The 27,295-nt window shown below is 42.1% G+C and overlaps 1 protein-coding gene across 1 annotated transcript in view; it reads right to left on the reverse strand.

Moving 5' to 3' along the window:
- VWA3B (von Willebrand factor A domain containing 3B) overlaps nt 1–19,481 on the reverse strand; it is a 71,278-nt gene extending 51,797 nt beyond the window's left edge. The window contains exons 1-7 of the mRNA XM_086615752.1: nt 19,176–19,481; nt 18,433–18,580; nt 16,462–16,556; nt 13,830–14,080; nt 11,573–11,732; nt 7,534–7,703; nt 5,498–5,622 (exon numbers count right to left, since the gene is read on the reverse strand). Coding sequence (XP_086471878.1) covers nt 5,498–5,622; nt 7,534–7,703; nt 11,573–11,732; nt 13,830–14,080; nt 16,462–16,556; nt 18,433–18,580; nt 19,176–19,481 — 1,255 coding nt within the window. The remainder of the gene's footprint in view (nt 1–5,497; nt 5,623–7,533; nt 7,704–11,572; nt 11,733–13,829; nt 14,081–16,461; nt 16,557–18,432; nt 18,581–19,175) is intronic.
- Between the last annotated feature and the right edge of the window lie 7,814 nt (nt 19,482–27,295).

The raw sequence follows: 27,295 nt of genomic DNA on the forward strand, positions 1-27,295 counted from the left end.
GGTTGTTCTTACCCAGATGTAAGACTCTACACTTGCCCTTGTTGTATTTCATTAAATTTCTCCCTGCCCAACTCTCCAGCCTGTCTAGGTCTCATGCTATAGACTCATCTTATTTACAGGATTATTGTTACTGTCCCCAGTAAAATATGTGTATTGGATTGGTACTACACAAGAAGGTATTTTTTCCTTATACTGCAGTGCAGCAAAGTAAAACAGCACCAAAAGTAAAACTTTCAAAGTTTGTTTGATGACACTTACTACACAGGACAAACGCAGGCATCAACAGCTGTGTATTGTAAAGGTCAAGCTGCTCAGAAAATCTTTCATCCGGCAGCAGTTTTTCCTAGGTTCAGCTGGGAGAGCAGGTTGCCAGCAGTGACAACCAAAGCAACTTTCTCTCTCTACATAGGAGGCTCACCTCCACCTCCACCTCCGCCTCTTTTCCTCTCCGGCTAAGGAGAAGCGGGAAGGAAAAGCTACGCCTTCCAAAGCTGAGCCCTCAAACTTCAAATTACACACACACATACGATGCACAGCATCTTCCAGGCGTGGCTGTCAACCTGCGGCCCGTCCCTCAAAGCGCATCAGTGGAAAACGCCGGAGAAAGCACAAACCTCTCTTCGGTGTAAATTCCCAGCGCTCACACCTCAGCTGTGCCATTTTGGGCGGCCGCCAGCCGAAAAGCAGCCGCGAGCCGCCCCGCCCGGGATGCCGTCCCCAGCCGCTCCAGCTGCGGCACGCCCTCGGGTGTCCGCATCCCAGGAAACGCCTCGTCTTAAAAAAAAAAAAAATCCACAACCACTTTATCCCCAGAGGGAATGGTCCCTCCCCGTCCCCTCGGCCGTGAAGTGCCCCCTCTCCGGCCGCCCCGGCTGGCGGTTTAACGGCCGCCCGGGCGGGAGCCCCGGGGGCTCCCGGTTCGGATGCAGAAATCAGCACGCGGCAGCGGCGGGACGGCGGCTGACCGGCTGCGCCCGGGGAACCGGCCGTAACGCCCGGCCGTCCGCCCCCGGCTGCTGCCCGGCGCCGGCGCCCGCTCTCGGCACCTCGGGCCGGTAACGTTCCAGACGTGCCCTGCCCTCGGTTAAATGGCGCTTCTGCTCTGGAGGCGGGGGGCCCTGAAGAAGAGGAAGAGGATGGGAGTGAGGGGAGGGCCTGCAGCGAGGGGCAGAAGTTGTTCTGCTGAGACCAGGGAATTGAGAGGCAAGGTGGCAGGTCTGAACGAAAACACAAACAAACACTTGCACACTTCCCACCGGGAATACTGCATTCTCACCTGGAATACTGCATTCAGCTCTGGAGTCCCCAACACGAGAAGGACATGGAGCTGCTGGAACACCTCTGCTATGAAGACAGGCTGAGAGAGTTGGGGCTGTTCAGCCTGGAGAAGAGAAGGCTCCGGGGTGATCTTATTCCAGCCTTCCAGTACTTAAAGAGGGCCTATAGGAAAGCTGGAGAGGTATAGTGATAAGACAAGGCGTAATGGCTTTAAACTGAAAGAGGGGAGATTTAGATTAGATATAAGAAATTTTTCACTGTGAGGGTGGTGAGGCAGTGGAACAGGTTGCCCAGAGAAGTTGTGGCTGCCCCATCCCTGGAAGTGTTCAAAGCCAGGTTGGATGAGGCTTTGAGCAACCTGGTGTAGTGGAGAGTGTCCCTGCCCATGGCAGGGGGGTTGGAACTAGATGATCTTTGAGGTCCCTTCCAACCCAAACCGTTCTATAATTCTATGATTCTATGTACATGGAAACTCATAGCCACCTTCTTTTCCATTTCCCAGTTATTTAACTCTGTCAGGCAATCTTAAAAGCAGCAGCTTTTCCACACCTACCTCCCAGCAGGCAAACTCATCCAGTTTGACAAGTCACTGTAACTTTTTGATTTCATATTCAAGATACAAAAGCTGCTGAGAAAAAAAAGCCCATACAAACAAAACAAAACAAAAGCCTGCAAAATCTACAATATCTTTGAAATATCAAGCGAATACCAACGCAAAAACAACTCATGGAAAACAGAAGCATTTCTTACTTCTCTGATTATCTTACTTAGACCACGGAAGCAAATAAATCCAAATATAATGGAATGAGATCTATTTTAAATTTCATTTGCCTGCAAGGCAAGATGGGCAATTTCACTTTTTCACTGCTGGTCCCTGTCTCAGCCTCTACGTGGCAGCAGAACACAGCAATATTCCCTCAAGCGTTGATTTTTAAAATCCCCACTTAGAGGGGGTATGAATGGAGGAGACACAAAGGAGCACAGGAGGGGAGTACACAGCTTTACCTGCCTACCTGCCAGATCAAGCAGCACTGAAACTCACCGTGGCCCAATCCTGCCCCTTTCCCACTGGGCAAATAGACAAAGCAAATGAACTTTGTATCCCATGTGGTACCGCAGAGCAGCTATCTGCATCACCCTCTACACATTAGCAAAGAGATTTGCCAGGCCAAGGTTAGGCTGCTAAGACTAGACCAAGCACATGCAAGGAAAAAGCAGAGGCAATGATCTTTGCTACAGCTTGTAGGCAAAGTAGCTACTCTTAATTCATTATCCTGGCTTTCTGAAGGGAGGGTTCAGTCTCTCCCATGTCTGTGTACATAAACAGTGCAGAGTTCATTGATTTCAATGTCACAGAGGAGGCTGGCACTGTTATGCTTCCCATTTTACACATAGCAATCTGAAATTTTCCATCAGATAAATGACCATCAGATAAATGTGGAAAATCAAGCACACCTAAGAATACAGCCTTACACTGTTCACAAGGAGACCAGACACATCCCTTTCTGGATTTGTCACATCAGTCAAATCCTGATTTCAGTCCATTTGCATTGTCTTTACACATACCGGGCCATCTATTCCACCACAGAGAAAAACACCGAGCAGAGATTTACTGTTGTTTCTATTTAGGCCGACGAGGATCCACTATTCATTTCAGATCTAGTTCAAAATGCCATTGCTTTTCAAGCCCTGTCTAGCATTCACCTCCCTGTCACATCAAGCAGATGACACAACTGTGGCCTTTTTCAGCAAGAACCTTCTTCTCCACAGCTTCCACCATCTCTTCTCCTCTATATCTTCAAGTTCGAACTTAAATTTCACCTCCCTTCCACTTATAATTTTAACTACATAGCAGAGTTGCTTAATTCTGCAGCTTTTTGCAGATGAAGAAGCTACACAAAGAATGTGGACACAAGTGGTAACAGGAAAATCAGTGCTGGATGAGGAGGTATTATCACATTGGTGAAATTCAGCTTTATATAACAGCATTTCTCTGCCTTAAGTAAATCTGAGTCTGCCAACAGAAGGACCTTAATTCTTTACTGGCTTACACCTCTTTTGATCTCAGGCATCCACTCAAAATGAGGGTAAAAAAAATTCAAATTTGGCAGTTTCTCACGCTTGCTTTCTAAATGACTGCTCAAGATGCAAAACAGGGGAGAACAGAGCTCATATCTAAAGTTTTAAATAGTTTACTTACGACTTGTTTTGGTTAAGCAGATGAAAAAGAATGAACACGAAGATACCCTGTACTTGCAAAATGCTGTCATTCAGTAGATACCCAGAAAACTATCAGACGCCCTTAAATGACTTTTCCAATCCATAAAACATAATTATGAGTTTCAGTTTCCAGCTGTTGCATTTGTGGTGCAAAAAGAAACATAATCAAAATATTCCTGTGCCTCCTCTTATTTTCAGGAAACACCACATTTGGAAGATTACATCTCTGGTTCATTCTCTGTTTGTTTCCTTGTGTAGTTTACACCACACATCCAAGAAAGAACCAGTTTCAGAGCCCATTAGTGAGTAATCGACGCTTTTATTATTATTGCATTCTACACCCTTGAAGGAGCCTCTGAAACAAGAGACATCACACACAGACCAGAATAGTCTCTCCAATGTGTTTTCTTTTCGGAAAGGACTTTAGATTCTGCATATGACTAAAACGCTCTGATTGGCTGCCAGTGATGTCATGACTGTGCTTATAATACCCAGTAAATGCAGAAAGCTAATTGTGTTCCTTTTTAATGTGTAAATTCTACTCCATAATAGCAATAAGACACAACAGACAATGCTCTTCAAGGGGATTACTGCCCTTTTGAGCGATTAAAGCTATTCAGCTTTCAGCTTTAGAAACAGTGGTGAGGAAGTAATTTCAGTCCTACAGGAGCTCTAGACCCATCTATTGAAACAGGCTGACTGCCCGGGGGAAGAGGAAGCCAGCTCCCCTCACGCACACCCCCAAATGGGGTCCAGCAAGGAAGCACTCACAGCAGACTGAAGGCAATCATTATACTGCTCTGAATGAGTATGAAACAAGAGACAGAGTTTTGAAGCATGCTCTGCTGTTGGTTTCTAAACCCTGCGTGGGTGAGGCTTGAGTGTCTTTTCATGAAGAAAAAAAAACAGGTGACACCTCACTCTCTTATTTCTGGGCCCCTGCTAGAGTTATCTTGTACTGCTATAATCACGGTCCTAGTGAAGGATAGGTTAGTACACAAGGAACCAGATTACAACCCGGGAAATATGGGCCAGTTAGTCCAAGACTGACAAATGACCTTAGATGAGTCACTAAATCCGCCTTATGCCATACATTCCCTAGGAGTAAGAAGTCAATAACATCGTTCTACCTTTGGGGCAACACTAATGCTCCACAGCTCAATGGGGATGTGAGCCATTGGAATAAAGAAGTCTTCTTCCTCCTGATATTTAAAATAAATATTTTTTTAATTGAATGTCCTGCTGATAAAGCTATCAGATTTGACACACACAGTCTCACTTCAGAACGCAAGCTGGTCTCCTCCTAACCTGGCTGAAACCTCAGTCCTGTCGTGCTGAACAGTAAGGCTGACTTATCCCAGAGGAAGTAGCACTGTGACTATATAAGATACACGCAGAGAGCTTTCTGCTGAGCTCCACCCCCCAGTAAAACTGTTTCTTTCTGTTATTTGTTTCCTCTTGGTTTTTTACACCATTTTTTTCCCCCTCTCTTTGCATGTTCTTCTCTAAGGTTATTTTGCTGTGCTTGTTGCCTGTCGTTATGACAAATTCAGATCTTGAGAGAGGCAAGTCAATCTCATGTGGATTGAATTCCCTTATATTATGTATGAATTTGGCCTGTACTGATGTGGCTGTTGTATCGAATGATCTTCCACACTATTTCTCTTCTTTTCTGCCATTTCTCTCTACATTTCCACAAGGTCACTGGCATAAGCACACCAGTACTATTCTTCATCTCCCTAAATAGATGTTATTCTTCTCTCTTTTTTCACCTCTCTCTCATTCTCACATGCACATCTTCTACTCTTTTCACTTCTCTCTTTTCCTTTCCCTCTTCTTCTCACTTACATATTTTCCATTTGACCAGTCCTGTTCTCACCCCACCCATGCCTACAGAAGGCTTCCTTTGATTTTACACTTAGCAAGTTTCCTATATTACATTTCTATTCTGAAACCTCACTCCGAAAATTAATATCATCTTAATTTTTATGTTGTCTACCTAGTGGCATTCGGCCTTTCACTTTTCTGGAATTCAGGACAATGAGACCTTTTCCATCCTCTTCACATTTTAGTGCAGGTCCAGTAGCATCTCTAGAGTCATTCTTCTCAGCAAAAGCATGGAATCTGTAATACAAAATGAGTTTTCGCCAGTACGTAAACTACATAAACACTTTCCTAATTTTAATGAGATGTATGTCACACACGCAAGATCACAGTGGCATATAACTTTGTAATTATTTGCTTATCTATTCAAGATACCTAAACCTTCAATTACAACACTATGAATACTATCAAACCTTTTATATACATTTATGTATGTTCTGAAGGCTTCTCATGAACAACATCCTTTCATTTTGGTATCATTTACTCTGAGGCACCTTCCTCTTCAATCTCCTGGAAATGTATTTTTAATTAATGCTTTTAACATGCTGAGCAAGCATGTCACTTGAGATGTCTGAGATGACACTAACACCTTTTTATCAGATTATCCTCTCAGTTGAAAGCCCGACAGGAACATTTATTTCATTATCGACATACAAATCAGGAAGTCAAGCAGACTTCATTTACACTTGTTGTCAAAACAGAAAAGCTCTCAGAGCAGGAAAAAGGTGCATTTCTAAAACAGAACTACACTAAAAACAAGTTCAAGCCATGAAAAGCCCATGAACTTGGTTGTTCCTATGAGAAAGCTGACTTAAACTATTTATAGACAGTTATTGGGCAAATACCCACTAGCAAGATATTAATTGGCCCAATAAGTCTCTGCACCAAAGCTAGACTCATGTTAAAAGATGATAACAGGAATCATACAAAACAAAACAATTCCTCTCAGCTCCCTACCACAACTCTTCTTGCTTCTTTCTCTGTCATACAAGAAACATTCACTTTCCTTTTATAAAGGAGGTAAAAACACTTCCAAAAGAAAATGAAGGATGGTGACTGGCAACGTACCTGGTATCAGGGAAGTACCATGGTTCTAAATGACCCCAATCATTTTAGACACACATCAGACCAGAGCAAACATAACACTTTCCCACAGTCTTGTTTTTTGGCAGACGGTCCATCTCTTAAAAGCTACTTCTAAAGACAGATGGCTATAAAAGAGCTAAGCAGCTGCCATCTTACCAATCGCTGTGCTGTCATTTGAGAGATTTCTACTGTTGGAGGTCTTCCCACTCTTGCACAAACAACAGTGAAACAGAAAGAGCTAGCAGCCATTTCACAGCTCTGTAACTGTACGGTGACTTCTGTTAAGCAGACAAACACCTACTGACTCCTACTGCCCTCCTGCTGTTCAGCATGAGTTTGGTATTGTGTGATTTTGTGTTTGTTCATTTGTTTTCCTTATTTTGATATCAGAATCAAGTTTAAAGTTTTATTATCCCTTTCTACTGAAGGCTGATTCTCATCACACCACTGATTCCCAGGATAAAGTAGCCAACAAGCCATGTGGAATGTATCAGTTTCCACCAACCATACCAAATAGATGCTGGAGAGCACAGTACAGAACTGCATTTCCACACAACCAGGCCTGATAGATAACATCACATCCATCTTCTGTTGTTCCAGGAACTGCCCATTTAGGACAGGCATTACAATTTCAGTACATGTCTATATGGCACTTGATCCAACAAAACTCTAGATCCTTTGCTGGTGCCTGTGGATATTATCAAGTACAAAGCAATACAATAAAAACTTGTTTCAGATTATGTTGTAACCCCTTCCCCTGAACAATTTTTCAAACTTCAAAAGAGGAGCAGATGGCAAACAATTTAGGATATGAGAAAGGAACGGCCTTTCTGCAAGCCAGTGAGCACATATCTGGAGAGAAGACGGTCTTTTCAAGCAGGTCCTGCATTTTAGTCATATCTTGTAGACTATTTCCCCAGTTTCCCCAGAATCCTTACTGAACTGCTTTGTCTCATTTTCCTCATGAGTAAAACGGATTATATTCAGATATCTTCCAATATCATTTCTAGCAGCAAAGAACTTCATGAATATTGAAATCATGATTGTGCTGCTACTTTGTCATACCTGCCAGAGGCCAAGTGGCTCAACTCTTTCAGAAAAATAATTGTTTCATCTTCTCTAGCATTGAAAGATACAATGTTGACTGGACAGGGGCCATCAGAAACCTTCTCAAGGAGTAGCTGCTTTGTGTCGACTGGAACATCTCCCACAGCAAAGTAATAAACAGCTTCAACCTATCATTAAACAGAAAAAAAAAAGGGGGGGGGGGGAATTGGAACGCATTGTTTTACACAGATGCCTGGTACTTATTCAAGCACTATCCTGTGCTGAGTACTGGTAGGAAAATTTGGTAGAACCAATGCATTACTTGGGCTATAAGATTTTCAGATCTTTGGTTCTCCCTCTCATTTATTCTAGTAATTCAAATGAAGTCCACACAAAATTTCCTGAAGTGAGAAGAGAACCTGGCCCATAGCCCCTGGGTCTGATTCTGCCCAATACAAGCCCCTTTCCACGGAAGTTAACTGAAACCAAAGAGAGGTGTAAGGAAGGATGACTGTATTACTAGTCAGGACAAGGCTCTGTGTCAAATTTCACTTTTATGAAGAGAGATGCTATGTTGATGCATTGCCAGGGCTGAAGATCAGTACAACTTATATACCAGACATACTTTTACTGGCAGCATGTCTTTTGAGGGTAGGAAAGATGCATCATTCTTTGAAATGCTACTGCTAGTATTTACAGAAAATTTGTAATTTTTATACTTCCCAAGGCAGAGGGAGCTTGGCAGGTTTATTATGACCACACGTGTTTATACTCTGAAAATGTTCTTGCAAGAAAAAAGAGAAGCTGAAGAAATGTCCTTTAGTTATTGCGTGAGTATGACATTATGAAGGATTTGATTTTACCTACTCTTACTCATGCTAACATGGTTCTTGAATTTCCACCATCATTAAAAACAAACGTAACAACAGCTATCCCATGGTTATGTTCAAGGTAGTAAGTATAGCATATCAGTCCTATGGCATGATACATACCAACTGTTGGTATAAACACTTGTTTAACTGTTAAATAGTTGTTTAGCTGAAAAAATACACTAGAGTAGGTGTGTATTTGGGACATGCATCACAAAAAAGGCAACTATAGGGGTCTGGGTTGGCACTGAGGAAATGTGTCTGCACCTACATAATTTCATGCAGTAGTAAAGCAAACTCAGTATCACCTGTAAGTGTGTTCATGCATTTCCACTACTGCCTATGATACTGATTTGTGTTTCAGCTCCCTGAGTCAACAGACTGGCACATGAACATCCTTTGTCCACTTTATACTCAAAGTTCCCAGGCTGTATGATCCTTGTGCTGCCTCACATCATAAGCATGTTGATACAAACTGACATGGACTTCTGGATTTCAAGCTCTGTCCCTCCTCTACCTTTTTCCACAAATACTCAGGCTAATCCTCAGCACTAGAAGACATCTCTCTCAAGCAGCAACCCAATCTCAGGCTAGACCAGGCAAATTAACAAAGCAGCACCTTGCCACCTTGGGCTTCCCTCGGATCTTGTAGAGGGGGTGGGGCCCATAGTTACAGACCATACTTGCTTGGGAGCAAGTAGGTCTGTGGTCAGCAAGGTGTCCTGGCATCACGGTTAATGCTCAACAAATACTAAGGTTAAAGAGAAGAATGAATGTGTTTCATTAAAGTGCAAGATTAACAAAATACTTAATAGCTTTAGAAAAAGGTGCACAAAGTGAAAGAATTCTTGCACCTATCTGTGTTTTAGTTCAGTTTTACAAGGGTTCCTTCACTGTTTCATCCAGCTAAACAGTGACCTGAGCATGCACACAGCTCTCCCAGCTGAGATTCAGTCCTTGGACAACACCTTGTTCCTATTCCTTTTGCTGAAGAGGCTCCTGACCTGGAGGAATGCATGCATAATGCACAATCACTTTTCCCTGTGTTCCTTCAGATTCACATCTTCTCCCCTTTCCTCCTAAGACTGCCAATAATTCATAAACTTTATTTTCAATAGAAATTATCAATTTTCACACTGTTCCAAAAGGTCTACTGCTTACCTCTGCAACTTTTAAAATGCTGACATTTCTTGGGCATAGTTGATGCAGAATCAACTTGTCACAAAAAAATAAACAAAATTGCTAACCAGAGACAACTCACTCTACTTAACTACAAACCGAGCAATGCCATACTATAGAGGAAATGTTTCTTACAGATCAGTGGGGAAAGGTTAAAACCTTTCCATTTAATCCTTCATGTTTTGAAAATTACAATTTATGTAGCCATCTAAACAAGCAAACAAAATTCATACAAGAATAGGAAGGAGAACAACATGAACATAGTTCTTCATAGTCTTCATCGTGAGGGGGAGGTGCGTTTTGGATGGGTGACCCACACTTTCTGGCTCAGCCTCTGTACAGAATCTCAAGTTAAACAATGCAGATGCATCTGTGGTAGGTAGAGCTCAAAGGACTGCACCCTTAGAGCTGAGTGATATTGAGCTTGGGACTGACAGGTCACGAGGAAAGAAAATCTGGGGAGTCACCACACATGGGAAGAAAAGCTCAGCTAAAGGAAGGACAGGAAGATCCAGGCCTAGGGAAAGAAGAGCTACTGTTTTGGAGCAACTTCTGTTGATAAAGCCAATTCTGAGGAATGAGTCATTTACAAGTGTTCAGTGTGCATGCAGGTCTTGCTCAGGACTGAGTGGGGTCTCTCCCAGTCTGTAGTACAGTGAAGCTTGCACTCAACTGAACTGTCAGTTATGAATGATAATGACTGTATTTAGGAGTAATCAAAGTATGTTTTATGTTAATCACCTGCCACAATTGACTCCCCCAGATTACCCATTAGCCCACCAATGTCCAGGAAAAAATAATAGCTGTCTCACTCTTGGATGAATTTTAACTTCAGTTTATTCATATGCAGACCCACCAGGTCCAACAAGCCTTTTTTTCATCCAGACAATACTGAAATCTAAATACAATCTTTTTTGTTTTCCACCAAAAAATCAGTAATATACTGAAAATTGAAAATGTTAATAAAATTTATGAAGGAAGCACTTACTTAAAAAAGCAGTCATGAAAAATCTCTCTGTTGCACAATTTGTTCCTCATCCAGTTCCTTTTTAATACCAGTTTAGAAACATCAAGTTTTGTCTGGATGAGAATCCACCAGCACAGGGAACCAGAAGGAAACTCATGCCAAATCTACTTTCCTCTGTCAAACATGTCTCAGAATGAGATTTACAAAGGAGTTAGAATTGAATCTGTGAACAGGGATGGATCTTAATGGCAATGAAAACCAATGATTCTAGTCCACATACAGTAGGTCAAATTTTCCATTAAATTCAGGTGCTAGGGAACTGAAACAATGTACATTGTAAGCAAATGTCATAAAATATCTCTTTAACAACGCAAGTTTTAAGTGACTGACTCAAATGATGGCATGTATGTTTTATGCCTTGTGACTCTGCTGTAATGAATAAAGTAACACGGTACTTTCAGAAAGAGACAGAATTTAATCGTAGCAATACCTGCGCATGCTTTGTCTTTTTGTCCTGGAAGAAACTCTAGCTATAATCTGGCTATAACCTAATGAAAAAGGATTTGCATACCCCTACCATGAGTTAATGCTTAAATAGATCTCTGTACTTACAATTTTGGATTTTAGATATAATTTTTTGTGAGCACTTTGGATAGATAATAAAATAAAAATAGTTTCTCTGTCTTCAATAATGTTAATACTAGCAATTTTCTCATAAAACTGAAGCCCTGAAAAACATATATGGTAAAGAAAGTGGAAGGGAAGATGTCTCCTCTTTCCCTTAATGACTGAATATGTTATTTATTCTGTGTACTCTAGGAAAGAAAACAAACAAGTTTCTGCATTCAAAATACAGTACATTTACATAAACAGGCCATCAGTAAACATGGTATGCAGCTACACTTGGGGAAAAAAAAATCTTTCCAAATGCCGTCATTAATATTTATCTTTGCAGCATTCATCAGGGCAAATCACAGAAGCCAGTCTGGCACTGAATATGCTTGGATTTACTTGAGGCTTCTGAAAAGATGTATGAGCTTACCGCCTCATCACTCATGGCTTCCAGCAGGGCTTCAGCAGAGCTGGTATGGCTGGCAGCTGTCATACGGTCCAGGTTCCAGAGCCACGTAACAGCAGACTTTACAGCATGCTCAGAAACAAGAGTAGATTTCTGTTGCCACTTCACAAGATCCTCAGCAGCCCTGAAAATGACATTAACTATACATCAGAAGTAGTGAGAATAATGCTGGCAGAGCAAAAGAGTGGAGCTCTGCTATTGTTTCTATTCTTTTAGATTCTTAAGTAATAATTACAATAAACCACAGATACTAAATCTAGACTTGTAACAAAAGAAGTAGAGGAAAAATAAAACCCTTAGAAAAATACTGTAGGGTTTTTAAGAATTTTTTTGAGACAACAGTTTCCAAAGTAAGGTCAAGACAGCTAAAGTACTTTACAAACAGTTCCTAATTCATATTTACCCTTAACACAAAAGCATAATCAGGTTTTTAAAATATGTGTATGGAAAAAAATCTGACTTCTACAGGTCTATTTCCACAACTTGCTGCATGACCTTTGTGTCAGATCATTTTAACTGACCTGTGTTTTTGTAACACTGTTGATTTTTATCTGGCCATCAAAATAAAATTTGTGAAGCTAAGCCTTTTATATTTTAATTGATGAAAGGCCTTAGTCTTAATGGCATTACAGAAGTACAAAGTATATAAGCACGCATGCCTGTACATTTGCATCTGAAAAGACAGAAAGCAAATTAAAAAAATTGCTGGTTCTAGTATCCCTGACATTCCATCAAGCACTATTTTGAAGAGTTTCCTGCTAATCTAAAAGACAAGTATGCTTTCCAAGATTCTTTTAAAGCAATAATTTGTATGCTGTATTGTCCTTTGTTTCGCTCCTCTGCAAACAAACAAATCGATGAACACAGTTATGGTGCCTTGCTTTTGACTGGGCTTTGCAGATCATTTTTAAAGAAAATGTTTCTAATGCTTCTTCAAAAGCTATGGAAGTTGTCTTCTACTTTTCAAATCTCAGGTGCATCACAAGGTAGAGAATTAAGATAGGACATCAAAATCAAATCTGTAGGACAAAGCTAGGCTAAAACAACTTACAGTAGAATCACAGTGTAGTTGCAAGTTATCATTGTGCAACTAATTTTAAAATTATATGACCTAATTTGTGCATCGTTTTTTTCATAGTCACAAAATTCCATTCATCTATTCAAACCCAAGCTTATGCATTCAAACCCTTATGCATACATAAGAGTTCGTGCAGAGATACATAAATTTGAATAGCTGCTTCTATTTTTCTATTTGTAACTAAACTCAAATTCATTTACTCATGTTAGGGAACAAGCACTTGTCTTTTGTTATGGAAATCTAGTATTGTTTCCTAGTTCTGCTACTGATTTCTGTGACCATGGAAATCTATAGAAATACAAATGACTATGCCTATGCCTATGGCACTTGAGGGAGTGTACATTTAGCTGTAAGGCAGAAACCTGTAATGCCTGAAGACAAAAAAATGCCCAGGCAGTCAGATGAGACCTCACTGCTTCATTCTGTAATACTTAGATACCTGGAGAGCATTACTGCTATTGCAAAGCCTCCTTAACTTTCTGTTTTTCTGTGCTACATTTGTAGAAGGCATATATCAGTATTTGGGTTCTGTTAGTCTTTATCTATTCTTCAGAGTGACAATGGTCTTCTGTTAATGGAAGTAGCAAGCTCAGCATGACTAGGTGAAACTTGGCGGAAAATCTATAGATGTTACCATGACATGAATCATGACAATTTCCACTACAGAAAGCATATTATCCAAACACACATCCATGTGATATGAGACTCCTTTTTATTCTCCAGCAATGGGCAGACATGGACTTCTTTGTTTAGCCGGGAGAAGAAAAGGCTCCAGGGAGACCTTATAGCAGCCTTTCAATACCTAAAGGGGGCTTATAAGAAAGACGGAGACAGACTTTTTAGTAGAACCTGTAGCGATAGGACAAAGGATAATGGTTTTAAACTAAAAGAAGGTAGATTCAGACTAGATTTTAAAGAATTTTTTTATGAGGGTGGTGAAACATTGGAACAGGTTGTCCAGAGAGGTAGTAGATCCCCCATCCCTGGAAACATTCAACGTCAGCTTGGATGGGCTCTGAGCAACCTGATCTAGTTGAAGATGTCCCTGGTCCCTGCAGGGAGGTTGGACTAGATGACCTTTAAAGGTCCTTTCCAATCCAAACCATTCTATGATTTTACAATTCTACGATTCTTTCTACTTACCGAATGAGATTGAATTTGGCAATTTGTGTCACCTGTTCCACAAGTACCATAGAAAGTGCATCCCGACATAGATCAAACTCAGTTGGAGCCACAGTGCCAAAATCCAAAACAATAACAATGCACCGTTCTTGAATCACTCCAAATATCTGCCGGCTCTCGCTGGTTAACCATTCCATTCGCTGCTTATATAGCTCAATAGCTCCCGTTAGACAATCCACAAAATGAAGAATCAGTTCTTTTTTGGCTGTCAGCTTTATTTAAATAAGGGAGAGAAAGAAATGGAACATCAAAACAAATTATACAAATGCAGCCCCAAGCTTAGCACAGCTGCAATAGCTGGTTTGCAAGTGCCAGATATGCTGGCCAAGGTAGCAGTGAAAACAACCCATTTTTCTTCCACTATTTCAAGAGCAAATACTTGACAAATGCATCTAAGCTGTAATAGAAAAGACATTGCATTTTGTCCTAATTGCTTTTCATAATCTTTTTATACAAGCATGGGACAGTGCCAGTGGGTTGTCTGACTTGTCTGTCTCAAGACTGGAGCAATTAGAAGGGGCTGAACACAGGCTAGGATGTAGAAAGGGCTGCAGAGCAGACGGATGAACAAACAAGGACACAGAAACTTTGTACCTTCTTAGACTAGAATTTTAACTGGCTCTTAAAACTGTGTACAGCAATACAAGGGAGTGTACAGTTTGGTTCTGGGCCACTTCAATCTTCACCTTGTTTTTAGCATTTGAAAGGAAAACGTAAAATGTTTCCTGTTCATACTATTATTTCACTAACAATGCCCAGTATTACAGCTTAACTTAGGCCAAACTTAGTTCAGGCGACTGCAATCAGCAACTAAAACTCCTCATACCACATCAGTAAATAAGAAAAAACAAGATTCAGTACTAAAAGCAAAACCGGCAGACTCTCCCTATGAATATACATATACATGTTCACCATGCAGAATGATCTGTGGGTTTAAAAATTCACCACAGGTTTCAGTAAAGACATCCCCCCAGTATCTCTGACCCATGTGAGCTAATTTACCAGCTACCTTCCACCTCCAACTACCTTTTTGGGACTAAGTACAAAACCTTGGAGATATAAATGTTTTTAAACAAGAATATTTCTCAGGGAGAAGATATTTTGTGTGTCAGTCTGCACACCTCTTCCTCTCATTTATATTTTTCTCTGTTCTTTAATGTCAGCTAGGGCCCTGTAACGTGCCTCTCAGATATATAGTCTCAGGCTGTCTGCCAAAGGAATATAGGCCTGCGAAGGAGCACTTAGAAAATCCAGTTTCCTCCTATGACAGCCAGATTCATACAAAGAAGTTTATGGCACTACACTGACCAAACTCCATCTTAAAATAAAGCAGTTTTCTTGCACCACCCTTTCCCTTGTAGTTGGCCAGTCCAAATTCCCATTTCTCTGAAAGCTGGAAAACTTCTGACTGTCCAGCCTAAATTTATTCATGACAGTTCATATCCATTTATTCTTGGACTAGCATGCCTTTTAGCACAGAAAAATATAGCTTTTCCCTATCCCTGTAATTTGCCTTTCTGTAGGCATTCAAGGGCAGTAATGCTACCCTTTGTCAGCTTTCTTCAGTCTTACTTACATAGGTCAGCATCAACTGAGCCCTCTTATAAGATCAGCACTCCACTGCGCTTCATCCTCCTAGCTCTTCCCAGTAGCTGTTCTGGTTTGAATTACTTCTTTTCAACCAGTGGTAACTGTACATAATATTGTACACGGTATCCTAAATGACATCTCACCAGATCTTGCATAGTGGCATTGCTACCTTAATGCTACCAGAAATGTCTTTCCTACTGCTGTCAACATGCCCTAAGATTTAAAGACATTATGTAGATATTTCATATGGAATTAATGCAAAAAAAAACAAGGGAAAAAGGCTCTCTGAAATGATTCTTTTTCCCATTTTTAAGCCTTGTGCCTCAGAAGTTCCTCTAGTTATCAGAAAAAATGACAAACTTTTTGCTTTTGTAAAATCCTTTATGAATTAACTCTCTCCCCTCCTTGCTCACATGCGTATCTCTTCAATCAGAATCCACCCTCTTAACAATGGGGCCGCCAGCAGCTGTTGCTAAGACATTCCTTAGAACATGAGCCCGGGCAGAAATCCAGCTGACTGTCTCTATAGAGGAGGCTGAGCCTTTTGTGACCTGCTGGCACTAAGCAAAGCAGTGCTTTGCATCAGCAATGACAGCACATTATGTCTCCTTATTTCAACATCCCCATTTGTTTTATTGACTCCAACTTTATTTTTTTAAACTCGGTTAAGCATCTTCTTTTTAAGCATTCCCTCTTTCAAGACAGGGTAAATGTTGCTTAGAAACTGCAGCCTTGTCTGGAAAGATTTACTGCAATGCTGCACCAAGGCAAGAGCATAAGACTTTGCAAAGAAAAAAAAGAAAAAGATACCTAGCTTCTCTACTGCTGATTGTTATCACTAGCAGTTTGACAAAACAGAAAAAAAATAATCAAGAGACAAAGTTCTCACACAAAGGATATAAGTATTTCATGTCATAAGGAGATGCTTTAATCACATCATTCTGCTACAGTGATAATAACTTCTGAGTGCACAGGGAAGTTACCACAAGTCAGCTGCACTTACATTATACACGCTCCCATCTTGTGCTCTCTCGTATTGAGGAAACAGACCATCCGCATACCGAGAAGCCACAAGTTTCCCCAAAGTGGTCACATAATCTACAGTAAAAGTTACAAAAAGTTGCAAAAGATCAAGTTGCTAATCGTAAGGATTACTTCAAGCAGATATTTTTGAGGCTGATCTGCGTACCATCCATGTATGAGGCACGTGCATCTGTACTGAATTCCTGATGTTAAGAAACTTGAGAGAAATTCTAACAATGTTTTTGTTTTACAATTTTTTCTGGCTATGTTTGTGGGCACCAATTGGCCTCTGTTGTCTTGATAAGCCTCACCTGGAGTTTCCACTCACACCCAGTCTTTGCTTTAGCTGTGTGTAGGTGTTCCTGTCTCAAGTTCTGCTAGTGGACCTCTCTCCTGGATAGACCTCTCAGTCCTGTAGTATAGCCTTGTCTCCAGTTCTGTCTCCTGGATGTGGCTCTTGGACCTATGTTGTAGCCTTGTCTCCAATCTTCTTTCTGGCTCCATCTTTTGCTGCTTCTGGCTGCACTCTCTGGCTGGACCCTAGGCATGGTTCACCACCTCACCCTGTCTGGGACTGTGTTTGGACACTGTGAGCAACACCCTGCTCTGCCTGCAGTGCTTAGATACTGCAGGACTGTGTCCTGGACAGCGAGGGCACTGCTTGGCCTGTGATCCCCTTTGGCTCCTGGCTCATTTTCCCCTCATGGAGCAGCCCTGCTCTTGTTGCTACCTGCCGGTTTAGTCAGAAGTGGGGGGAAAACTGCACATTCAATTATTTATAGGCCAAAAAAGTTACATGGGACTTTAATAAATGAAAGGTTTAGGCAATTAAACTTCTGTATTATCCATTTACCCCACGACAGGACTTGCAAATATTTGTCCATCAAACAAAATACAAAATCTGGTACAGATAAGGTTGTTCTCTTACACAACTAAATTGCTGCAGAAGCAGGTGCAACTAAGGAAAAGATTGCACTCTGCTCTTTCAGTAGCTAGAAATCTTCTATAGGATCTCCACTGATAGGAAAACACTAGGGGTGGGAATATTTAACATCACAAAGCAGCTATTCTATGCAGCATGCTGCACTGCTAAGCTAGTACGTTCTGCTCCTAAAATTACACTGTAACAACATTAACTCTGCTTAACAGCTCCTTCTTCATCTACAGCATCAGGATTTCAGGATCTGCGCTGTTGATCTTTGAATGCCCCATGGACACAAGCCAGCCAGAATCTTAAATTATGCAACCTAGAAAAATTGCAATACATTACAACTCCTACTTCTTGGGCAGCAAGCTCTTCGAAGAAAATAAAATCTTACCATGCTCTACAAAGCACTATTATGGCAGTGATTAATAATTATTAGCAAACTCTTCCCCTCCAGCTGTCAGATAACAGCAAAGGAACATTTTTTCTACAGCCTACACGAAAAGCAGCCTGAATTCTAATCAAATTTAACCGCTTCCTTAAAGCTGGATCCCTGGAAATAATATACCATTCCCAAGCAGGTTGTCTAGCCCTGATGATCAACTACTAAATCACAGATTACAGCATGGCATACATTATATTTGCCATCTAAAAATGGACAGAGATCTTATGGTGTGTTATTTGCGGGAAAAAGACTAACAGCCTCAGCAGCACGAGTTAGTTCCCAGCTATAGCTAAACTAGAAAGGGTTTGAACTGGAGTAAAGCAACAGTACAGATGAGTAAGGAAAGCCCTTCTTAGATCCGAAGTCCTTCTCAGATGTAAATGAGATGGAGTTCCTCAGTTCTCTGAACTAGCAATGTCAGCAACTGTAGATACAGCTTCCTTTTCTGCCATTATCATAAGAGATGAGACAATGTGAAAATCTCCTCTGTGTACACTGGAGCGCAAAATGAGTGTGACTCTACAGACTATTCAAAGTCAGGGGTGGTGTGTTAATTATTCCATTATTGATTTTTCTTATACCTTTCCTGTGCTGGAATCCAATCTGTGACAAAATCTGGGATAGGGACAATTTGTTTCTTTTGAGGCCATGAAGTTGAAGCCATTTAGCAGATGAAATGAGAGGTTGTTCATCCATGTCCCACTGACTGCCTGCCAGTCTCCTCTCCTTCTATTTTGAGTTCTTCTTGTGGGCCTCGTGGAAATCTTAGGAATCTTGTCTGTGCTTTGAACCAAAGGTGTCTGTTGTAAAGAGAAATGAAGGAAACACAACATTTATACTTTAACCAAACGGTTCACTTAAACTGTCTCCTTTCTTTACCTGTATTCCATGGTACCCTGTACACACATAGCTCACCTCTTGTTTTCTTTTGTTATTCTGAACAACGTTCCTAACCTGGAAAGCCGCTCTCAGTTGTACACATATACTTGCTGTTATGTCTTTTATTCATCCATATACGTCTTCAATTTATAAAAGAAAATGTCTCATATGCTGAAATCCAAGCCCTGAAATTTAAGACCAGTTTGCTAAATGGCAATTCTTCTAGCTTCTAAGACATCTCTCCTAAATCTTGGGAATTAGAACTCATAATAGGCATTCAAAGATGGTCAGACCATCATTACATACACATTAGAAGCACTGTGCAATAAACCAGTATTTCTTAACAATTATGTGTTGAAGTCCTACCATAAGCAATAGCAGCACCTGTAGCAGATCCTGACTTTATTGCAAAGCTGGTGAAACTCCCTTTCCTCACAACATTTACCTCAAGTGTAAATGATGGTTCTGACAGTATCTGCCTCAGGCTGTGATGGATCATGTGCATGCACAGGAAATCATGGACATGAAGGTCTAGTTTCATTTTAAGTGCTACAGAACAACAAACATACCTCAGCACCAATGTACTGTTTGTTGGGCTAGCTCCACTTGAAACCAGCAGCAGAGACAGCCCAGAGCCTAGAGTGGTTGAGGCAGAAATGGAAGCAATGACAACAGCAATGCCTCTGTTCCTCAGCACAGAGGTTCTAGGAGGATTTTGGTATTTCCTGTTCATTCCCAAAATACTCTGCATGGGCTAAGCTGGCTGTAGTTGATGAAATTCTGTATCTAAGTTTTTTTTCAGTGGACTGTATCTAAGTTTATTTTCAGTGGACTTTTGATATTTCTGTCCATTTTCCCCAGCATCAACACTATCTGGAGTATCCCAGTCCCCCATCGCCCATATACTGTAAGCTGGCTGTAAGTGTACCACATGGATCAAACCGGTCCAAAATACAAAGAAAGATACTTCTATCTTTATGACTAAAAAATGACCTTCAGTCTAGTATGGAATATGATCAGAACTCTCTGCTAAGATCAAATGTTACAACAACTGACTTGGTTACAAAGGTTCATCAGATAGACTGTTCCTCAGTTAATAACACATAAAGAAAATGAGACTATATCTTCAGAAATCATCTCTCAGTGACAGTAGGCTTCTATATGGTGCAGACTGGCACCAGCTCTTTCACAGCCATCAGTCCTACAAGCAGGGTGCTGGGCTGGCATGCCTGTAGAGGCTGAAGCAGGGTGCTGGGCTGGCATGGCTGTAGAGGTTGGCATTTTATCAGCTCAATGCAGAAGCAGCAGTGGCAGATGTTAACTCTAGAGAGATGCAGGTGAAGGTTTGCAGCTGTTCGAGCTTTGTAAATAGGCAAGCACTGTTTATAGTCACTTGAACAGTCAGTCCCAGTTTCCTCCTCCGAAAATGCAGAAAAGCCAGCACAGCACCCCTTGTACAGCACAGGTGAGACTGGCACAGCTTCAGAACGGCTTGTACACAGCATGCACACCACAATGCTGCAAACAAAGCTGGACATTATCCAGGAAAACGTGGAATCTACACAAAAATAGTCCTGAAATACTCAGTCACATCCAGGCAAGTCTCTCACGTGGATTGCCAGTCATGACAGATCTCTTGATTGGCAGCTCTTCTTTGATTCATTCTTAAAATCTGAGGAATTATTATGGTTTTAAAAATTAAAATATTGCCATGCACAGGTCATATGCACTGAAGACAAACTCCACAAGCCCAGGCAATAATAAACTGCAGAAGGCTGAGATCAAGATTTTCCTCAAGGAAAATAATATTACAAATGAAAAAGGATAGCTACTCCCCAAGTCAAGGAAGGCTGAAGTCAGATTTGACAGGAAGCCCCATACTCAGCAATGGGAAAGTAGGAAATTGGCAATATGGTTTCCCTTCCTTCTCTCTAAATTATCATTAAAAAGAGCCAATGTGGAAGTTTCCACATAGATATGCTAGAAAAATGAGCGTGATGTGTTGGCCTGCTGTCAGCCAGTTGTATGAGATTCTATTATTGCTTTGCAGTATACCTTACCTTTGCTATAATCCAATTTATGACTAAATCTGGGAGTATCTGAGACGCAATTTTGGGAAGAGATTGATAACTTTGCCTATAAAACTACAAGATGATTCACAAAGAAAAAGAATTATGTGTGTACACACATACATCTATGTGGTATAAGGCCTAACTGTGAATAAGACACAATATATGAATAGAAAACAAAACACCAGACAAAGTAAGGTAGCATATATTGGCTGAGTGTATCACTTTGAGACATAGTGTTTTGCCATTTTCTTGATTCTTCTATTAATAAGATGAATGAATGAGGGATATTTATGAATCACTAACAGGCCAGATGTTAGCCATTGTCATCAAGCAGCTTTTTCTATGGGAAAAACAAAAATGAGATAAAATAATAACCCAGAGACTTAGCCTCCTCCCTCTTTCCTCATTACAGAACTAAACATGCTATTTATTCCCCTCATATGGGTCCTCCACAGAGGACCACGGTGGACAGTGCCCACAGTGAGCCACCAGACTTGTGCCATTCTCTCTCAGACTGCAGAAAAAGTGCCGCAATGTTCTCACGGTAATAAAAGAGACCCATTTCAAGCAGTAGACTGCATTGGGGAATGAATCTCAGGTGCCATCTCATGTTCCAGATGCCCAGGGGTGTGGGGACACGTTTTCCCTTGCGTTAGCCTCCACCACCAGCCCCAGCCACTTGAACAGCACCTGGATGTGAAATGCTGGTGCTGTATGAAAAGGAACGTTTGAAAGGAAACAAAGCGACTTCCGATGGAAACAGTGAGTTTACCTCAAGTCTTGGAAAGGCAAGTGAGTTCAGAAACGATGACAGCTGGGATAACCTTCAGCCCACAGTTTGGATCAAAACAGGTTATTTTCAAAAGGTGAATGAGAGTTCATCTGGGCACCTCTACCCTTTCGCTTGGGCCAGTGCAAACAATCTGCTAAAACCTTCACCCCTCGTGCGCTTTTGAGTTTTTAACAGATGGGCCAGCGTGCTGAGGCTGTACGACCAGCCCGTCCCAACACACGGGAACACCTTGGGAAAGCCCACGTGTTACAGCCCAAGAAGCCGCCCTGTGCCAATGCCAAACCCGATGGAATGTGCGCGGGGGGCTGAGGTGGGCATCCACCTTCTGCGGGAAAAGGGCAGAGGGTGCCACTGCAAAACCACAGCGGGGCCTGAGGAAGAGGGGGAGCGTGGGGCAAGACACCCTGCATGGAAACGGGAGGGGAAGGGAAACCCCGAGGGTGAAAGACTACGGGTCGGCGCCACGCCTCCCGCGCCCGCCCAGCAGCCAGCAGCGGCGGGGCTGGGCAGCCCTGTGGGCTACCCGGGGCTGGGGGCTGCGTCGCTGCCTCTTCCCCGGGTGCGGAGCCGCCCGCCCGCCCTCACCTGCCTCCGGCCGTGCCGCCGCCGCCGCCGCCGCCGCCCTCCCCTGCGTGCCCCGCCACGGCGTCGCTGCCTCCCCGCTGTTGACCTGGAGACCGCCCGGTTGCTACAGCACGGCCTCACCCCGCCGGGCCCGCGCTCGAACCAAAAAATGGAGGAGGAGGAGGAAAAGCGAGAGGGCAGAGCTGCCCAAGGCGGGCAAATAGGCAGGACGCGGGGGTGGGCGAGTGCTTCCAGACGGGAGCGGTGTGCGGGAGCGCGGCCGTTGTGCCGCTGCTGTGCTGCGGGGAAAGAAATGCGGAATAAATTCCTCGTCAACAGCCGCGACAGCGACGACGTGCATTCACTTCTTCGGGAGCCAAAACTACACGAGCCAACTTGGAGAGTCACAGAAATCTATATATAGGGGATCGAGCCTTCTGGTCTTGTTAATTCTTAATTTAGACCGAGCCACTGACGATATTTATGCTAAGAGCGTGTCCTTTGTTTAGGTCAGAGGAGCGGTACACACTGCCAGGGAATCGCCATGCTCCTGGAGAGGCTCAACTCAAAATTATTCTAGTGTGGTAAAATATACAAAAAGATGTGCATTATAAACCTCGACTCAATATTAAAAAGCTGCTGTTGATGTCAGATACCCAGCAACCCAGGGCTGTATATGCCCTATTTGGGCTGTAAATGTTTAGGAGCATAGTTTCCAGCTAAGACACAAATAGCGCTGAGCTCTGCACTTTCTCTGTTTTGCTTTGGTTTACTGCGCAATCACAAGGTAATAAAAGATCGGTCGCTTCGTAGGATCAACTGATCGATCTTACCTACGTATTGATGGTCAGGTGGAAATACACACCCGCAGGCACGGACGGGCCCTCCTGCGGCACGCCAAAGCGTTGGCTTCAGCTCTCCAAAAGGGCTTGGTAAACAGAGATAGGAGAGGAAAGTTCCTTATAAGGCATGTGATGGGGATGGGAACGTGGCTTTCTGGAGCTCCAGCTTCTCATACAGTTGGAAGCAAGGGTTTAAAGACTAGCCTAGGCATGGCAAGTCATTCGAGATTGCACAACTGTTCCCCTGAGGTATAGAAAAGGCATTTATTTCTCAAGCATGAAACAGTTTCCCATTGTATCATTTGAAATAGTAGGTACTGAATGTTCTCTGTATCCTTTCGGACACCGTGACTGCCATAGCATAAGCTTCTTTAGGGACCCATATTTTGGGAGGAGGGGCTTTTAAAATTTCTCTTGAAAGTGCAAGTGCAATGGATTTATGAGTAGATGCCCAAAACTCAATATAGTTGATCCCCTGGTTTGTTTTTCTACTTTCAGGAATGGAAGTTTTTTATCAAAAACCTAAAATGCCTTACTTAGGTAGCGTTTTCTGCACTATACAGAACGATCCCATCTATCCTCACGTTTAAACGCCTGTAAATTTTTTTTTTTTTTAAATTATATGTGCTCTAACTTTCTATGCAAAGAGTCTGCCAGAAACCTTCGCTCTAGGCTTGGCTGCGCTGAACAAAAAGTATTGCAACAAAACATTCCTTACAATGCTCTGAATTGGGGCACTTGTACAACTGCCTGACAAGCCCAGGGGCAAAGGCTGGCAAATGCAAAGCTACTTCTAGCTCCCACGGGCTTCATGATCAACTGGCTGCAGCCTCTTAGGTACAGTTCTTAGGAAGATAAAATGGTCTCTGCACATCAAATAAATGTTCCTTGTTCACGTAGAAGCCCTACCTTGGCCCCTGCTTGCCCTGCAACTCGTGCAGAAAACAAGGAATGTACTCTCCAGATGCTGCCTGCTGAATGAGGCAAGGTCGAATAATAAAGGTGGAGGGGATCCGAGTAACTGAGAAGTGAGAATTCACTCCTTGTGCAGGGATGATAAAAATAAATCTTGAGCCATTCTGTCATCTGACCTTTAGGCTGAATGACCAAGTTACATTGATGGGTGGAAAGCACGTTATTATGTCATTCGTTAGAGAATGCATTGTAGCATGAGCCTGAGATTGCATTAGCAAGCATGACTTTGCCCTAACTTTAGAATATTTCACCTATCAATAAATATATTTGATCATTTGATCATTTTTTCTTTTGGCTAAAAATCAGCATTGTCAGCATTTCCTCAGTATTGGTGCTTACAACATGAAACTGTTGGCTTGTTTTTTATGATGATTCTTTTTCCATCAAAATAAAAAGGTAATCCATTCTTTTTCTGTCTTCTATTAAAATAACCCTCACATTTCTTCAGCGTACTCTCTGGGTTTTTTTAGATAATTAAAACCACCAGTAACACAAATTTGTGGAAGTTCTTTATCCATGCAAAGGATTGAACATGGTGCATCTAATCTAGCTGCTACTGTATTAAGAGACAGTCTCCTATAGTGGTACTTGTGATCAGTAAGTAAGCACACTTACTGCACTGATGATTTTGGCTATGATAGTACAAAGAATGGAGCTTCTCCAGGAAGTTTAACACTGTCACACATCCTGCCCCACAGTGTCATGCTTCCTGTTGACTCCCTCTCAAAGAGAGACAGGAATCAGTTGCAAGGGTTAAGGAAGAAAACAAAAGCAAGTTGGACTGAAGCTGAATTAATGCTGTCCTTACTAGACACATTGTTTACAGCGATTGTCAAAAAAAAAAAAATATATATACCTGAAAAACAGTTTATCAGCACAGGCAGAATATAAAAAGCATAAAAAGAAAGCCAAAGAAGTGAAATATTTTAAATACTCCTTTCATGTGTATGTTGTTCTCACCTTTCAAGAGCTTTCTAAAAAATTTTCTTCATAGTATATCTGCAAAAGTCAGAGGTAAATGAGCCAGCTGTAGATGAGCTCAGCCCAGTATCAGCGGTGGTATAGTGACATGAGTGTGGGGTTTTGTCCCTGCCTAAAGACAGGCAAACAAGGCAAGACAGAGCATTGGGCAGAAGAGCTGGATTTAGGACAGACTCAATTGCATCTGTATGGCATTGCACTGTGCCTTGTACACTTATCCAGAGAGAAGTATTTTAAGTTTCTAGACATTCCTTGAATTGTTCCTTTAGTTTTTTAAGATATTCCTTGAGTTCTGCATATCGGAACTGGGCAGCGAACAGCCTGTGACTGGCTTATAGCCCACGGACACCCTGGTCTGTCTAATGTGAACTTAGAAAGAAGTAATCACACTTTTGGATGAGGACGTAGTAGGGAGGTGGCACAAAATTAAAAAATAGGAACTGTGTAGTGGGAGAGTGGAGGAGGAAGGGAGGCATGGCAAATGGAGATAAACTAAAACTTTAGGGAGAAAGGCTAGAGATAGGAGGGGGGCTAAGGGGCATGTGATTGATGTGGAACGGCAGGGAAGAGCAAGAATTCAAGCTGTAAAAGTGAGATCTACATTAAAGATGTGTATACACATAATAGGAAAAGGGGGAAGGGCTGGCCTGGCATGGTGGAAGTGATGTCTGTTGGGGCTTTTCTCCCCTTGCCCCACAGTCTGCACAACAAATTGGATGCACTGGATGAATAGTGAGTCCCATGCTGTAGGAGCACTGGACTGGAGGAAGAAACCATGGGAGTAGGAGGCTAGTGCCACTGCACATAGGTCTAACCCAACTGTAATAGCTGTAGGACTAAACTGTTGGCCACAGAATAATAATTAAAAAAACGGGCATCTCCTGTGAATGTCTAGTGCCCATTTTCAAAATCTAGTTTCAGGCCTTGCAGAAAGAGAGTCATGTTTCCAACAAAAGCCAGCAACTAGTTGTCTTCAACAGCCCACTCGTGTTTTTCGATTGTGCATCTCTTCTCTATATAGTCATCTGTGCTGCTTCCTGCGAGGAGGCTGCCGTGTGCAATACTGCAAGAAGGATGGTTGCTGAACATGTGTGTACCCTTCTGTGACTTTTATTTTTCTCTTCTTCTTACTTTTCTTTAGATCTATATTGAACTAGAAGAGTTTTTAAACTGACAGGAGTATACAGAAACTCCTCCATCCCTGCAAATTTCTGTCTTCCAGTTACCACAGTAGCATGACCAGATGCTAATGGAGCTGAACTTGTCACTGAAGAAGCAATGCTGCTTTGAACAGTATAAAACAGATTGATCAGAATTTGAAACAAACAATCAAACAAACAAATGGATAAATAAATAATAAAAAAAAGATAGCAGTGCTCCATGACATTTGTTTCTAAGACAGGCACTGCATATCAAGGTTTGCCGCTCCCTGGTACCCACACAGTGTTTGTGTCTTCTGGAATGGAGGATGAAAGATACAAACGCTGCTGATTCCTCACTGCCCTGGGGTGATATTGCCTTACCTATATCACACCGATTTCTTTCCAGGTAACCTGCTTGCACAAGCACAAAAGCATGCTAGCAGGCACTGTGCCCATGCTGGAGAGACTATATGGGAAGGAGTAATAATAAGCTACATGGAAGTGCTTCCTGTCCTACACAACAAATAAAGAAGAGGCTCGCAGAGTTCCTATTCTTCCCCAAGTCCGTCATCAATGATGTGCTTCTTCCCCTTTCTGGAGTCACTGTTGTTTATACCTTGTCCTTGAACTGGGGTGTTTTTTTTAAGAGGAGTGGAAAGTAGGGAACTGGTTTCTTATTCCGTGGGGAACTGGAAAAGAATGCCTTCTTGCATTTGCCATAGTATCTCTCTCCATCGCTTTCCCATCTCCATCTTTCCGTTCCACGATGATTCTTGTTAATATGAATGGAAAGTCCCTGCCTGCTTCCACAAACATCTGCCCGCTAATATCCTTTGGGCTGTGAACCCCCAGGATATGGCATATTCACCCTGGAAGACCCGGAGAGTGCTTTGAACATCATAGGCACTGGTAGTCTAGAAATAGTTTAGTGAGAAATGAGGAAAGCCAGAACAGCTGGCTAATGCTGGGAAGCATATAGAAGTAAAGTGAGAAAGTAAGGGAGAGGTTTTTTCCAGTGCTGGTACAACAGGCAAATGAAGGAGAGTAAGGTAGCCATTCATAATTCTAGATTAGAAAACACAATCAAAGTTTTTAAATGTGAGAACAGTGAGGACCTGGAACAGACTTCAAGCTGGAGTATCAGTGAGATGCAAACTGCTTTTAAGATAGAGGATGATATACAAGGGACTGAAGTG

The sequence above is a fragment of the Tauraco erythrolophus genome, chromosome 1 (assembly GCF_009769465.1).
Source record: "Tauraco erythrolophus isolate bTauEry1 chromosome 1, bTauEry1.pri, whole genome shotgun sequence".
In the NCBI taxonomy this organism is placed as follows: domain Eukaryota; kingdom Metazoa; phylum Chordata; class Aves; order Musophagiformes; family Musophagidae; genus Tauraco; species Tauraco erythrolophus.